We start from the raw sequence: 17,518 nt of genomic DNA, 5'->3' as shown, positions 1-17,518 counted from the left end.
TTCCCATATCCCCACAACACACACCACAATCTATAGTTCAGTGTTGTATCCTCTTTCCCAGTGGTTTATCTGATTTATCCATCGTGCAGCTGAGTTGTACAGATCAGGAGGGCCACAAGTTCAATTCCTCAACTGGTAAAAGTCAGATAGTTTCAGCAAGGACAACAGTTGGGAATTAAGCTCTTGTGCCTTACTGTTACCTAGCAATTCTTGCTGGAAGTAGCTTCATATGTGAGCTTGTGAGTAGACACAAGCAGATCAGGTTTGGTACACAATCAAGTAATCTGCCAACATGCATCATCCTGAGCTTACATTTAAATCATGGGCACCTAAAGTGCATAACACCATCAATGAAACAATGCCTCAATAAGGAAAATCCACACTTGCAGATGGGGCGGGGAGGATGCTTCACAGTGCAGATCAAAACAAATTCCACAAAATAAATATTTACAAACAGTACTTACCTGAAGCATCTCCCACTTCAAAATCACTGTCATCCGAGCTGTCATAATCTAATGCTTCCAAGAGGGATGTTGCAAGTGTCTTCACTTGTCTCTTCTTTGGACCACGCTCGACTATGGAAATCCAGAGTAAAATCTATTCAGTAAATGCAACATCTACAGACACCCCCAATTCCTAGAGTTAACCAAAATAATACCTAAATTTTTAATTTCTTCAACTCAAAAAGATGAACATTTTATTTTCCCTCCTCCCCTCATCAGTCTGCTCAATTGAACACAGCTTAACCCACTTACATTATGCCAGTTGCCTTAGCAAACTATGAGGCCATCACAAACCTTAATCCATTTAAGAATTTTACTTCTTAATTGAAAAATTGCCCTTCATGTCAGTATGGGTGCCATAATGAAATGCAGGCAAGATATTTTGCACAGCTACAGGATGTCAAAAAACATATCCTTCAACTTGTCCGTGGACAGCCATGAAAAATCAATTGGTACATTGTTACAATCAGGTGACAGACTTGTTTAAGAATATGGGTTCCATCTAGAATAATCATTTTAAAGTCCATATGGCATCAATTTTAGATATGGTATTTTGTTTTATTGAAGACCGAATTTTTGCATTTGATAGAAGATTTCCATTGAAGTCATGACCATTAGGTACAATCGTGTCTGGAGATTTAACACGTTAATAGCACAGAAATTATCTGTAGTCTGATATATTTGCTGGCATGTGACAATTTGATGTCTGATGCTTAATATTATGCAAAGAAGATGGCGGAGAAGCTAGAAGTGATGACTTGTTCTTCTCCTGCCCATACTCCACTTCCAAATATAAATAATAATGATTATTAGGATTTTTAAAAGAGTTTGTCAGAGATTAATCTACTGTGAAAGTCCTGTTTTTGATCCAGGATGCAAGCAGCTGTTGGTTTTCATTTTTAGTTAATATTGCACAAAGCAGAAATTCATTAAGGCAAAAGTCTGAATCACAATCAACGATCAAAAGACTCATTTTGAAGTCTTATACTCCTGGCAGCCGATTGATGAATTGAGAAACCAGAGCAAGGTCTGGCTTGGGACAGATTTATTCACAGAATGAAATATTACAGGTATATATATCCAGGCTCAACTTAACTACTATGTCAAGAAGTGTCGCTTTGTAGGTGCTCAAATAACCATCCAATCAATGCTCTCCACTGTGGGCAGCACGGTGGTTAGCACTGCTGCCTCACAGCACTAGGGACCCAGGTTCAATTCCTGGCTTGGGTCACTGTTTATGTGGAGTCTGCACGTTCTCCCTCTGTGGGTTTCCTCCGGGTGCTCCATTTTCCTCCCAGTCCCAACGACATGCTGGTTAGGTGCTTTGGCCATGCTAATTTCTCCCTCATGTACTCGAACAGGCATTGGAGTGAAAGGGATTTTCACAGTAACTTCATTGCAGTGTTAATGTAAGCCTACTTGTGACTAATACCCAAACTTTACTTTATTCCACTTGTTTGCACATTACCTTAATAGATACAACAAAAATAAAGAAAACTAATTATTCAGAGGCTAGATTTTCTTCTCCATTATTTAGAAAAAGAGGTAAGGAATGAATCCAACAACTACAGGTTAGTCAGTCTAACATCAGTGTTGGAGAAGTTTCTGGAGACAATAACCTGGGACAAAATTAATTGACATTTAGAAAAAGTATGGGGTACCCAATAAAATTCAGCATGGATTTGTTAAAGGAAACAGTGTTTAAACTTGATTGAATTCTTTGGTGACGTTACATAGGAGGCTCATGATGGCAGTGTAATGTATCTGGACTTTCAAAAGGTCCACTGCCATGCAATAGTTTTCAGAGCAAAATTAAAGTCTGTGGGATTCAGGCAGCATGGATACAAATTTGGTCAAGTACAGAAGGCAGTGAAGAGTAGGGAATGGTTGCTTTTCAGGCTGGAGGAAGGTACAGAAATGTTCTTCAGATGGTCAACAATAGGACCTGGGCTTGGATATGGAGGGCATAATTCCAATGTCTGCAGATGGCATGAAACTAAGGAAATGTTGCGAATCAAAGTTATTAAACAATTAGGGCAGTGGTTCCCAAACTTTTTTCACTGGGCCGCACTTTCGGAATAAAAATTTGCTCGCGCCACACCGAACTTTTTTATTGATAAGAAATACATTCAAAAACAAAAAAAAACAATTCCTAGCAATGCTTGATTCATAACATAGAACACAACTACTTTATAATATCATGGGACATCCAGAAAGTATAAAACAATCATTTTGGAAAAATATCTAATCCATGTTTAAATGTTTCTTTGATTGTCCTTGAATCTTCCCGCCAAACTTGCCATCCTCTCTTGCCGCACCAATGTGGCAATGTTCCCTTTGGGAACCACTGAATTAGGGGGATAAATAGACTTCAAGTGGATTTAGACACATGACAGGGAATTTAGCACAGATAATTGCAAAGTGATACGTTTTGAAGAGAACAATGAGGCATAGCAAAATGAACTACTTGCTACAATTTTAAATGGATTTCAAGAAGAAAAAGATCTGGGCTGCAAGTACTCAAATTTTTTGAAGTTGGCAGGACAATTTGAGAAGGCTATTAGAATGCATATGGATCTTTTGGTATCAGCAGAGGAATAGAGTACAAAAACAGCTAAACCTTCACAAAACGCTGGTTAACCCTCAAATATAGTACTCAATTTCAGACATCACACTTTAGGAAGGATGTCAAAGCTTTGGAGATAGTGCAAGAAACAGGTGGACAGGGTGGTGAAGGCAGCATTCGGCATGCTTGGTTTCATTGGTCAGAACATTGAATACAGGAGTTGGGATGTCTTGTTAAAGTTGTACAAGACATTAATAAAATATATATATTTTACATATTGGGCTGAAGGGGCTGTTTCCATGTAAACATCTATGACGTTATAAAATACAAAAATGGAGTCAGGGGTGAGGAACTTCAGTTACAGAGTGACCAGGGAAACTGGGGTCGCTCTCATAGTGGAAAAGGTTGAGAGATTTGAAAGCGGTATTCAAAATCATTCATGATTTTGATCAAGTAAATAAATATTCCCAGCATCAGAAAGGTGGTATTCAGAGGACAAAGATTTAAGGAAATTGGCAAAAGAACCAAGGTGATATGGAGAAACCTTTTTTTTTAAGAAAGCGAGTTGTGGTGGTCTGGAATGCACTGCAGAAAAGATGGTAGAGACAAATTCAATAGTAACTTTCAAAAGAAAATTAATTAAATACTAGAAGGGAAAATAATTACAGGGCTAAGGGAAAATAATAAGGATTATTTGGATAGTTCAACCAAAGCGCATTCATAGGCACAATGGTTTGAATTGACTTCTGCTACATTATTCATTGATTCTACAATTGAATTTGGCTCTAAAGCTGCATTTCCAAAGACCCTTTTAACTGCATAAATTTTCCTCGGTCGAGTCCTTCACAAAATTGTGGATGGGTTCCCAACTCAATTTTGGGAATGTGTTTTAGAATCAGAGAGAAATCTGATTCTATTAAAGCATTAAAATGATGTAAACAGCAGAAAGTTCCAGAGCATTGAATTTTAGTATTTGCAAACTGTAAGCATTCCAAGCTGTTGGAAGCCAGATTACTGGAACAGAAAGATCCCAAAATCACTTAGCCTTCACTTAAATTCTATTAGCAGAGATTAGGAACAGGCAAGCTGAGTTATTTTAAGTAAAAGCGAGAAATCCAACCGAGCCAACCAGGTCCAGTGAAAGGAGGTCACTTACTGAACACATCACCTGGCTAATCATAGAATCCCTACAATGCAGAAGGAGGCCATTCCGACCATCGAATCTGCACTGACCACAATCCCACCCAGGCACTATTCCCACAACCTCATATTTACCCTGCTAATTCCCCTGACACTAGGGTCAATTTAGCATGGCCAATCAACCCAACTTTTGGACTGAGGGAAACCAGAGCATCCAGAGGAAACCCACGCAGACATAGAGAGAATGCGCAAACTCCACACAGACAGACAGCGACCAGAAACTGGAATTGAACCTTGGCACTGAGGCAGCAGTGCTAACCACTGAGTCACCCCATTGTAGAAGTTTTATCAAGTCAGCCAAGGTAAAAGGATCAACATGCTATATTTCCTGTTGAGTATATAGCTGTCACATACCTTTCTTTCCTAATATTCTTCACCCGTCCTTCTTCCCTCCCACCACCACCACCCCACTCCATGAAGCACAAAATCCTTCACGCACTCTCTCTCACCCTGCAAACATTCCTTAACTCTCATCCTCATATGCACCAAAAATCCAAAAGTCTTGATATCATTGATTCAATCTAGGGCCTGTAATCACCCCCTACGATGTAGTCACTTGAACTATAATGCTGACAAACAAAGTACATCACATTTTTCAAGACTGCCCAAGCATTAGGCAAAAGAATGCCACAGAAAAAGAAGCCCCCCCCCACCCCACTCATCCCATACCCAAGACTTTGGACCATCAGCTTTTTAGAAAAAGGTCCTAGAGCTGTTAGGCAAGTTATATTGTTTGCAACTGAAAATTTGTACAGGAGATGACAGCTAAGGATTGCTTTGTCAAGAAAGGCTTTACAGTTCCTGCTGCCACTCAACTGCAATTGTTTGGTACAACTGCCAGTTTGAAAAATACTTTTCATAGGCATTTACATACATGATGATGCACTCAATCTCACAAAGAAACTGGACATTCATAGCATGGAGCCCTCATGTATTGTAATTTATGCCCTTCTGCACATAGCTACATGCATCATGTGAAGGTTCCTAGAACTGGAAAAATTCTACTACTCTGCAAAATTAACTAATGAAATTTCAGCCATAGGACATCCATTATCCATTTAATACAGTGGTGGTCTACAAATTGAGTTACGTGACATATGTTTCTCATGTAGTCGACAATAAACCCATGGAAAATAGATGGAATGCCAATGTAATTTTCATTGCCACCATTAGCATCATGATAAAGCTGTATTAGGTTCGAGGTCAAGCAAGTAGCTGGCACAATCTTTTGGAAAGCACAACCTGGTGGTCACATGTTTAGCCTGTCTGGGTCTACAGTTCTGATATGGTGGGCATTTGCAGCTTCATGTCAACTGGCACTTTTGGTGCTATACCAATCTGGTAATCATGTATGGCTCTACTCAAATGGTCCAAAGCTGCTAATTTCCTCTTATACCCCCATAAGTCTGAATTTTCCTAACAAGCCTCCAGGGAGACGCCTTGTCAAACTCCTGTGGTTAAAGCTTCTGCAACTTTTCTCAGATTTCTTTAAACAGTCTAGGCCCTAGACAGTAGAGTATATGCCATCAGGGCCTCATTCATCTAGAAGTTTGCTATTTTTGTACAGCCAATTCTTTTGATACACAGTGGTGTCTACCAATTATCTTAGAACTATAAATTGGGCATTTAAACCAATCATTGGTAGTACTGCCGAGCAAGGATTCAATAATAACTGAAGTTTAACTAAAGGAAATGTAAAGTCCTGCAAGGTCATTTACAAAAGTAACTCAAGTTTGAAAAAGGACCATTTAAATTAAAATTTTGAAGGATTAATGTAAAAACTATTACAAGTTGCAGCAGTTTTTGACGCATGCAAAGCTACAAAAAAACTCTTGGAACATGCATACAAATTAAGAGTAGGCTATTTTGCCCCTCAAGCCTGCTCCACCATTAAATAAGATCATGGCTGACCTCACTGTGATCTCAATGTTACATTCTCATCTACACCCAATATCCTTTGACTCCTTGTAGGTCAAGAATCAACCTACTTCTGCCTTAAAAATATTCAAAGACTCGGTCTCCACCGCTTTCTGGGGCACAGCATTCCAAGGTTTACAACACAGAAAAGTTTTTCTTCGTCCCAGTCTTAAATGGGAGACCTCATTTTTAACCTATGTTCTCTCATAGCATCGTTGATACCTTATTGATTACATTCTAAAACTAAAATCCAATGTAGAACTGAAAGCCTTCTTACTGTTAATTCTGAAAAGTTATTAGAAATGTGATTAATAGATTATACCACAGATTGCACATTTCTTTATCTGACTCAAATACACACGATTATATACTACTGAAGATGATGCCATTTATCTTCCAACAATGAACATGTTAACCCCAACTTCACTGGTGCCACTGTAACCTAATTGAGGCTCTCCCTCATGAAGAAGTCCCTAGATTCACCTGAAAGGTACTTTTTTCTAGTGCCTAATAAAGGCTGTAGTGTCAGAGCAGAAGAAAAGAGCTTTTACCAACCATTTTATGGGGCTACAGGTAAAACAAGACATCAGTGAAAATCTTGCAGCCAATTAGCTAAGCTACCTGATTCTTTCTCTAGAAAAGTGGCCAGAATGTGAATTCTTTACACAATCACAAGCAGATCAGATTCTTTACACAATCACAAGCAGCTCATGTTTCAACATCAATCCAAAATACTTGCAGTACAAGTGGGTTGAATCAGATTTCCGATTGGTTCATATTAACAAGACATATATATAGTTTCTTTTTGCTCAGCTGTGCATGTGTTATTTCTCACAGAACAAGGCCTTCAGGCTACTCTGCAACTAAGCAGAAACACTGCTGTAGAATAATTCAAAGTCAAATCTGATCAATGTTCGACAGGTTCTAAAGTTAACAATACTAACATTACTGCTTTCAGAGAAGTGGGTAACACCCACATTCCTGAGTTGGGATAGTAAGGGGTATCAACACAAGGGGAATTTTAACATTAAGATTTTGCTAGACTGGGAGCAAACATATGTCAGCAAGCAAATGGGTGATGAATGAACTTGGGAACCATGCAGAGTTGTAGGCATGCTTGAGGTTACTGAGGGTGGAAGATGAGAAGTTGACAAGGGAAAAGTAGAGTCTAGCAAACAAAACTCAAATGTAATGCACACTGTTAGCAACATAATATGCTCCCATTTTGTGAAAATAACTGCAGTTTGTCTAATCTCACATAGAACTAGTCTTTCATCCTTGGTTCCATTCCATTAAGTTTCAACTATACTTTCTAAATCAGTGATTCTCAACCTTTTCTATGCCACAGCACACATTACACAATAAAGAATTTTGAGGCACATCTTCTAATTTCTCCAACTGAACTGCCCTCTAGCAAAAGCCTTTGCTCTCTAAAAACCCTCCTAAAACACATCAAACCACCTGCTAATAATAATTTTCATATTGTAAGAAGTTTACAATGAAAGCCTTATCACTAGTTCCATGTCAAATCAATAGTTTATGTACACAATTTAAAAATTCTTCCCATTAAAGAGATTTCAATTTTTTCCATTTTAAGTCTGCATTTTTCAATGTGAAACTTCAGAAATGCAGGAAATACTATGAGCAGCATCTTACCAACAATATTCATGTGACATTTGGGCCTGCCTCTGTGAGCAGAGTCTCTTGATCTGGGGAGGTCTTGATCCACTGACAGGCGCCCCCTCCTTTTGTTCCTTTTACACAAGCTAGTGTTGAGAACGCCAACTAGCGCAAGTAGGTTGTGGGAAACAGCTAGAGTTAAAGCTATAGTATGATCTGAAATAGGTGGATATTCTTGTCCCACAAGCAACCAAAATGTATCCTGGGGCATCTCTGCAAACTTCAAATATGATGCATCATGAACTCTTCAAATTCCTCTTTTTCTTTTAATAACAATGTCATTGGTTATTCAAAAGGAAGAGAACTAAATGGATCACCTACCGTGTCAGTCTTCCATATTCGTGGAGGGGAAGCAGCATGCAAACTTCTCTTGCACTATTTTAAGATGTGCGAAGATGAGGTGGAGCATGGTTTTATCAGCAGAATTTGCTAGTGCCAGCCTCCATCTCATTCAATTTGACCCATTTGCCAGTTTTTCTTGCCAAAAGGCCAGTTTTTATCTGAAGCCTTGAAGTTTATCTGGCAGCGAGAATGTTCTCATTTTTCCCCTGCATTTTAACATTCAACTCAATCAGATGGCTGAATGTATCTGAAAGATATGCAAGCTTAGCACACCAAAAATCACATATCAAATCCTTGTGAGACAATTCATGCAGAGCTGAAAACTCTTTCAGCGCATTGAGTTCATAAACATGAGAGAAGATGTTTCCCCAAGACAGCCTTCACATTTATGTGCATGAGTGGACACTGGTACTAGGCTCCCATCACTTCACACAAAATAAATTCAATTTCAAAGGCTGTGTCTTCACACAATTCACGATTTTCACTATTTGGTCAAATACTGCAGTTGCTCAGAGAGAAACACAGAAAATAGGAGGAGTAGGCTATATGGCTCTCAAAGTCTGCTCCGCCACCGCTTTCTATGGTTGCGAATTCCAAAGGCTTACCACTTTCTGGGTGAAGGAATTTCCCCCCAGTCCTGAAAGGTTTGCCTCTTATTCTTAGACTATGATCCCTTGGTTCTGGACTCCCCCATTATCGAGAACATCCTTCCTGCAGCTACCTCACTTCTTTGGCAGAATCAGTGTCCAATATTATACAGTACTTATGAATGATGGCAGAATTAGGGTTTCAGCAACGGTACGCATGAGTTCAGCTATTAGGTAACTCATTTCCTTCACATCATCTGAAACCCACCCATACAAACCCACACACACAGATTTTGCTTCACATTTGTTCTTCCAGGTGCTTGAAGTATTGTACATCCTTGCTGAAGAGTGAATGGTGTTTTGCATTGAAATGGCACTTCAAATTGCTTGGTACCATTGAGGCATTTGGAAGCTTCTCACTGCAATTTTGGCATTCCGGGACAGCGCAAAAGGCATCACCGGTCCACAAAAATCCCAAGTCCAAGCCGTGTCTAGCCCTATTAGAATTTTACAGGTTTCCATGAGACCCCCACCCTCCCGTTGCTCATTCTTCTCAACTCCTAACCAATTCAATCTCTCCTCAGGTGAATGTTTGCCAGGGTCTGGCAAACATTCACTACACTCCCTTTATAGCAAGAACATCTTGCTATAAGGAGAGTGGCCATGCTAAATTGCCCCTTAGTGTCCCGGGATGCGTAGGTTAGAGGGATTAGCGGGCAATATGTAGGGGTATGGGGATAGGGCCTGGGTGGGATTGTGGTCGGTACAGACTCGATGGGCCAAATGGCCTCTTTCTGTACTGTAGGGTTTCTATGATTCTATGAGACCAAAACTGTACACAATATTCCAGATGTGGCCTCACCAAGGCCCTGCATAACTGCAGCAAGACATCCCTGTCCTGTCCATGAATCCTCTCACTATGAAGGCCAACATACCATTCGCCTTCTTTACCGCCTGCTGCACCTGCACTTACCTTCAGCAGCTGATATACAAGGACACCCAGATCTCTTTGCACATTTCCCTCTCACAATTTATAGCCAGATAATAATCTGCTTTCCTGTTTTTGCTACTAAAGTGCATAACCTCACATTTAATTGCATCTGTCCATCCACCCATGTGTCATCAGCAAATTTGGAGATGTTGCATTTAGTTCCCTGATCCAAATCATTAATATATATTTTGTGAATAGCTGGGATCATAGCACTGATCGCTGCTGTACCCCACTAGTCACTGCCTGCCATTATGACCCATTCATTCCTATTCTGTTTCCTCGCTGCCAACCAGCGAGGAAACAATACACTACCCTCAATCCCATGCGTTTTAATTTTACGTGCCAATCTCTTACGTGGAACTTTATCGAAAGTCTTCTGAAAGTCCAAATAAACCACATCCACCGGCTCCCTCTCATTAACTTTACTAGTTATATCCTCAAAAGAATTTTAGTAGACTTGTAAAGCACGATTTCCCTATTGTAAATCCATGCTGACTGTCCAATTCCGCCACTGCTTTTCAAGTGCTCTGCTATAAAATTTGCTAGAAAAAAATTGCACTGTTTTGGCTACAAGGACTTCACAGTGCAGGAGACAGTAGCAGACCTGGATGCCAGGATTCTATTCTTTCATCTTACTCACTAATCCTCTGACTTTTCCCATCATGGAACCTGTTCCATCGCACTTGGTCCAGTTAAGATGGTTTTCTTCCAGATAAACAGTTGTGACGCAAAAGATTTTCTCTCCAGTTTAATGAAGAGGAAAAACAGTTATAAACAGCATTTGAGATGTTTGTCATGTCATGAGTGCTCTGCTGGAAAGCAGGTCCTTAGGCTCATTGTCTGCTGATGCTTCATCCTGAGCCATTTTCTTGGCAGTTTTTGTCAGTGGTAGTTTGCCATTGCCTTCCACTCCCACAGCAGGGCAAGGGGCAAGGTCCGAAGGTTACCACAGTTGGAATGGAAGATGTTGTGACAAATGTTAAGCTAATTGGTCTCTAGTTTCCTGTGTTCTGTCTCGCTCCTTTCTTGAATAGAGGTGTGATATTAGCAATTTTCCAATCTGCTAGGATTTTTCCTCCCGAGATTCTGTCCTTTCAGTCATACCCGAATCAAAGCAGAATACTTTGCTTCTCTTCAAGAACTTATCCATAGCAAACTGTGGTCAAACACACCACACAACGAATGCCCTTAAGCATCAAATTACAAGTATAATTTCAGCTCTTCAGCTGTGTCAAGCAGAACACTGTGGCTCCAAAGGTGCACCCTTACCCAAAAGCCCCACAGTACGAAGTTACCAACTTTCAGTTGCCTTCTTGGATCTTCGAGGCTTCTTTTGGGGTCTCTTCAACTACTAGGGCCTTTCCTGTGCCCACTTCACTTAAGGTCTAATCTTCACATCACTTTCTCTATTTGGAGTTGGTTTCTCCTTTTCTTAGCTTTCTTGGTTCCGGTTTCACACCTCGTCTTCTTCCCTTATTGGAAACTTTGTTTTTTTTTTAAAACTTCTCCCTGTCCCCTCTTGGTTTTTAGACCTCTCCCCATCTCCCTCGCTTCTCCTAGGTTTTTGCACCCTTTATGAGCTTTCACTTTTTGCACAGGCACTCAGGGCCTTCGTCTTCAGCTCGGTGATTGGCATCTCATGTCCCAAAGAACCATGGGCCTCCTGTGCATGTACCAGCTGGGAACATGTGCTGTGCATGGACCGAACCAATGTTAAAAAAATCTGAAGTGGACATGGGCCCTTCTCTGGCCAGGTCATGCATGGGAGGCCCGAGATTTGTCAGGACTTAGTAATGCTGGCCATGGAGCTGAAGACAAAAGTTAGTTTTAATGTATTTAACATGAATTTTGAATCATTTTCAACCTTATTTCATGGCACACTTGCGGTGCCTTCACAGCACACCAGTATAAGGCCTTGACATTCTTCCTAGTAGGAGGGGGCAGGAACTATTATCAATCACTTCCATAGACAGGAATCAGGGCTCTGTTCCTCACATGCCATTGTTTAATCAGCTGAACAATCTCCACCGTCATTTCTATTGTCTCAGCCAAACCCTATTCCTGACAAATGGTTTAATCAGCTGAACTATCTTCATCCTCATTACCATTGCCTTGACCAATTCCTGACAAATTTCGAGGAAAGACTTTCTCAAGCCACTTTTTTAAAAAAGACAATACGCACAATGCCATTTTCACAAATAATCTCAATTAAACTGCAATAGATTTAGAAGATTTGAGGACTGGGTTTCAAGTGTTCTTAAATGTATATTATTGTAACTGCCAGAGACACATTTTTGTATGTTTCCCCTGGCATAGGCCCTGTTTATAATAAAATGCCTAAGACATGTTCCAATCCTGTTTACTAGATGGTCTTGATCATTTCACAAAGAGTGGATGCTTTCAATGAATGTTCAAGAAACTCAAACATTTCCAATTTTTTCCAACTATGTTACCTCTCTATTAGGTTACTGTTTGGTGCCTTAATATGAAAATCATACAACAGCTCATATTTAAAAAACATAAGGGAATGCCCCAATGTGCTTAACAGGGGCATTGTAAAACAAAGAAGGCATCCATCCACAAGAGGAGATATCAGGTCAGATGACCAAAAGCTGTGTCAAAAACTCTTATCGCTAGACTCTTAAATCCAGAAGCTCAACAAACGTTTTAGGACCCCGGGTTCGAATTCCACCACGGTAGATGATAGAATTTGAATTCAATAAATTAAGAATCTACTGATGACCCACGAAACCATTGTTGGAAAAACAAATCTGGTTCACTAATATCCTGATGTGGAAATGCCAGCATTGGACTGGGGTAAACACAGATTTCCACTCCATCTGACGAAGGAACAGCGCTCTGAAAGCTAGTGGCGTTTGCTACCAAATAAACCTGTTGGACTTTAACCTGGTGTTGTTAGACTCCTTACTGTCACTAATGTCCTTCAGAGAAGGAAATCTGCCGTCCTTACCCGAGCTGGCCTACATGTGGCTCCAGAGCCACAGCAATGTGGTTGAGTCTCAACTGTCCTCAGGCAACTAGGAATGTGCAATAAATACTGGCCAGCCAGTGACGCCCATGAATGAATTTTTAAAAAACAATGGTGAAGCAAAGAAAATTGGGAATGCACCAGAAGCTAGAATTAGAGGAACCCAGGTATCTTGAAAAGTTGTGGTGCTGGAGGATATTAGAGATAGGGAGGGGCAAGGGCATGAAGGGAATTGAAAAGAAGGATGAAAATTCTAAAATCAAGGCAATGCTTGAGCGGGGGCCAATGTAGGTCATTACAGGGGTGAAAGGGAATAGGACTGGAAGCAATTTTAGACATGGGCTGCAGAGCTTTGGCTTCAATTTTACATAGGTTAGAATGTGGGAAACCAACAAGGAGAGTATTGGAATATTCAAGTCCAGAGTTAACAAAGGCATGGATCAGGGATTCAGCAGCAGATGAGCTGAGACAGAGGCGATGTCGAATAATGTTATGGGAGTGAAAATAGGCAATCTTAGCAATGGCACATGAGAATGACATCAGAAGCTCATCTCGGGATTAAATGTAATACCAGGGTTGCAAAATGACTGGCTTAATCTCAGACTGTTGTCAGGGAGAGAGAGAGATTGGTTGATAGCCAATGAACAGAGTTTGCAACCTAGACCAAAAACAATGGTTTTAGTCTTCCCAATATTTAATAGGAGGGAAGAATCATTTTCTCTTAGAGGGTTGCACAACTTTAGAACTCTCCTCAGAAGATAGTGGAAGCAGGGCAGAGGTAGATAGGTTCTTGTTAGACAATGGAATCAAAAGTTATTGGGGATAGATGGGAATGTAACAGGTTCATGGGGCCAAATGGACTACTTCTGCTGCTATTTCACATGTTTACATCCTGTACAGGATGTCAGATAAGCAGTCTTACAATTTAGCAACAGGATTCAAGAGGGGCGGTGTTGATTTAGGGTTGGATGTCATCAGCATATAAGTGAAAACTAATGCTGTGACTTCAGATATCAATCAAGGGGCAGCAAATGGATGAGAAATTTATGGGCGGCACGGTAGCACAGTGGTTAGCACTGCTGCTTCACAGCTCCAGGGTCCCGGGTTCGATTCCCGGCTCGGGTCACTGTCTGTGTGGAGTTTGCACATTCTCCTCGTGTCTGCGTGGGTTTCCTCCGGGTGCTCCGGTTTCCTCCCACAGTCCAAAGATGTGCGGGTTAGGTTGATTGGCCAGGTTAAAAAAAAAAATTGCCCCTTAGAGTCCTGAGATGCGTAGGTTAGAGGGATTAGCGGGTAAATATGTGGGTGTAGGGCCTGGGTGGGATTGTGGTCGGTGCAGACTCGATGGGCCGAATGGCCTCCTTCTGCACTGTAGGGTTTCTATGATTTCTATGATTTCTTCTATGAAATAGGAAGGAGCCAAGGATAAATTCTTTGGAGATACCATAGGTATGAGCAGAAGCAGGAATAGAAGTCACCAGAAGCGATTCTCTGATGATGAGATGGAATGGAATGGTGACAGCAGTTGGATGATCAGCAGTCTAGTGTGAATAGGATCATGGGATAGATTCATTTCCTTTTAAGTTTATTTATTAGTGTCACAAATAGGCTTACATTAATACTGCAATAAAGTTACTGTGAAAATCCTCTAGTCGCCACACTCCGGCACCTGTTCGGATCCACTGAGGGAGAATTTAGCATGGCCAATGCACCTAACCATCACGTCTTTCAGACTGTGGGAGGAAACCGGAGCGCCCGGAGGAACCCACGCAGACATGGGGAAAACATACAGACTCTGCACAATGACCCAAGCCAGGAATCAAATCCAGGTCCCTGGCACTGTGAGGCAGCAGTGCTAACCACTGTGCCACCATGCCACCCTGGATCTGATAAGATGACATCGGAGCGGGAGAGAGGGGAGATAGGGAAAAAAGAGAATGCAAGGTCAGAGGGACCATTAAAAGGACATTTAGTCAGGTAGTCTGGTGAGAGAAAGAGACATATCGAAGGCAGCTGATCAGTTTGTCTTGATCTTAGTGACAATGAAGTTCATGAGCTCCACGTACCTGTTGTGGGAAGTGAGGGTGGAAATGATAGGGGAATGGGTTTTAAGTACATATATCCACCTTAAAATAATCAGCCATTCCTTTTGCAACCACTGTTTAAATGCAACAATTTCTGCAAAAGCATGAAATGTAACATGTCTTTTTTCATTAATAATGCTGACTTTTTTCCCAGTATTTTTCTGTCTTAGGTTACAGAGAACTGGCCACACAGCTTCTTATCATTAAGTATGATCCCCACAAAATTATTTATGGAGGAAATGGACCTAGGACAGATTATGGTTAGAACACCAAAATCTATATTTAATCTACCCTGTGTATTCTTAACAATTCAAGTGGACTCCGTATTTCACATCCACCATTGCCGGAAATCTTAGCAACAGTGCTTTAAAAATGATCCAACAAGCTGAATTACAAACTTGCAAATCAAATCATGTTCATATTCATTTTATGGCTAAACTGAGAATTGTATTACAAGTAGTATCAGTTTCATCCCTTTGTTCAAACTACTACAAATCACTGCCAATTAAAAAATGTACAATCAATTGGCGCCAATCACAGGGCTAAGGGCATTCTCAATGAGGTTCACAAACAGCAGGCCCCTTTTTCCATTACAGTTGCATTATATAATTGGTATAAATTGATATAAATCTGTTCATAAGTTATTACCATAACGTTAAGGCAACACATGCATAATTTGCATATCAGTAAAAATTGCAGATACTAGAAATCTGAAAAAAACAATAGTGGAAAGACTAAGCAAGTCAAGCAGTGTCAATGGAAACAGGAGGATGATATTGAAGTCATAGGTATTTATGATCCTTCAGTAGTTCGGAAGAGATCTTGGGACTATTAATAATTCTTGGGACACTGTCCAATAACGTTTGGAGCCAATTCACTTCACCCTTCCATTGAAACACATAGGAAAATGGATGATTAAGTAAGCCTGTATAATATTCATAGAATCATAGAATAGAATCCCTACAGTGCAGGAGGAGGCCAATTGGTCCATTAAGTCTGCACTGAACACAATCCCACCCAGGCCCTATTCCCGTAACCCCACATATTTACCCTGCTAATCCCCCTGAAACAAGGGTCAATCAACCCAACTTGCACAACTTTGGAGTGTGGGAGGAAACTGGAGCAACCAGAGGGAATCCACACAATCACGGGGAGAACAAGCAAACTCCACACAGACAGTGACCTGCGGCCGGATCTTAGAATCCCTACAGCACAGAAAGAGGCCTTTCGGCCCATCGAGTCTGCACCAACCACAATCCCACCCAGGCCCTACCCGCATATCCCTACATATTTACACACTAATCCCTCTAACCTATGCATCCCAGGACACTAAGGGCAATTTTTAGCATGGCCAATCAACCTAACACGCACATCTTTGGAATTGAACCCTGGTCCCTGGCGCTGTGAGGCAGCAGTGCTAATCACTGTGCCACCATGCCACCCAACTGTGCATTAATAAAGAAAATCATATTATAATATACTAAGATTTAATAAAACTGATTTGGAACCCATCGACTTCAAAAGACAGTTTGGTATATACTCAAAGGATGATGGGGAGAGATGTAGGGCTCTAGGCAAAGAGCAGAGTCTTGGGACGAATCGGATAACTCCTTGGAGTTGCTAGTACAGGCAGGACGGGTCAAATGGTCTCATTCAGTGCTGTTTGTCAGAGCAGTTGGATACTGTTTGTGCCAATCATGCTGAACTTAACCGGGGCCCCGTATCTGGCTGATGTCCCATAACCCGACAAAGGGTCAGACGCTAACACTTTGCCTCCGGAGCTGCTGAACATAACCAGCATTATTTTTTGTTTGCGTTCACACCGGCAACTGACGCGAACGCAGATCTGGCGACTGAACCAGCGGAAGGAGCTGTCTCTGGTTTTCCATCCATCCCGGCAGCACCGGCCCTGAACCATAACACACCCACTCACTCAAAGGAGTGTAAACTCAACAGCACGGCTCTCGGCCTGGCCCTGCAATCAGGCCCACCATGCTGGCCTTTGAGGAACACAGGGCCGCCAAGCCCGAGAAATCCTTCCCGGCCCATGAGAGGAGCCGGTAGTCCGTCTGCTCCTCCCCCACCGGCATTGCGGCTGGTTTACTCACACATGCTCTTCATGGCCGAGTCGCTCTCCTCCTTCCCGGACATAACGGCTGCGGCTCGAGCTCAGGCTGCTGGCGGCCACCAGGGTCCTGACGTCAGCGCGTCCTCGCGCATGCTCCGTTTCTCAGCGATCCAGCGCCGAGCTCAACAACAAGAAGCAGCAGCTTTGGCTTGTGTTTCTATAGCGCCTGTAACTAATCAAACTGGGCCCTGGCCCGACTGGGGACGGGGATAATTAAACAAAACGGGACACATCCGGAGATATTAGATGTAACGACAAACAAGCAGGTCAGGCAACATTTGTGGAGAGAAATACAAGGACTGTTTCAGGACGATGACCTTTCATCATGACTGTCCTGAGTTGTCTTTTTAGATGTTCCAAGCTATTATTGTTCTTATTTCGGATTTCCAGTAACAGTCTTTTAAGGGGATATCAGAGCTGAGCAAACGCTTGCTGAAAGCACATGCCACACAGCTGATTTGTTCACGACTATGCCAGCATTTATTGCCCATCCCTAACTGCCCCTAAGCAGATAGTGATGACCTGCCTTCC

The 17,518-nt window shown here is 41.6% G+C and overlaps 1 protein-coding gene across 5 annotated transcripts in view; it reads right to left on the bottom strand.

Moving 5' to 3' along the window:
- phf14 (PHD finger protein 14) overlaps nt 1–17,073 on the bottom strand; it is a 223,041-nt gene extending 205,968 nt beyond the window's left edge. For all 5 annotated transcript variants that reach the window (XM_078238242.1, XM_078238253.1, XM_078238282.1 and 2 more), the window contains exons 1-2: nt 16,968–17,073; nt 465–575 (exon numbers count right to left, since the gene is read on the bottom strand). In XM_078238242.1, coding sequence (XP_078094368.1) covers nt 465–575; nt 16,968–17,010 — 154 coding nt within the window. In that variant the 5' untranslated portion in view covers nt 17,011–17,073. The remainder of the gene's footprint in view (nt 1–464; nt 576–16,967) is intronic.
- Between the last annotated feature and the right edge of the window lie 445 nt (nt 17,074–17,518).

This window comes from Mustelus asterias, chromosome 2 (assembly GCF_964213995.1).
Source record: "Mustelus asterias chromosome 2, sMusAst1.hap1.1, whole genome shotgun sequence".
Lineage (NCBI taxonomy): Eukaryota > Metazoa > Chordata > Chondrichthyes > Carcharhiniformes > Triakidae > Mustelus > Mustelus asterias.
The sequence above is the reverse complement of the archived record's forward strand: the minus strand, read 5'-3'. Positions and strand labels throughout refer to the sequence as shown.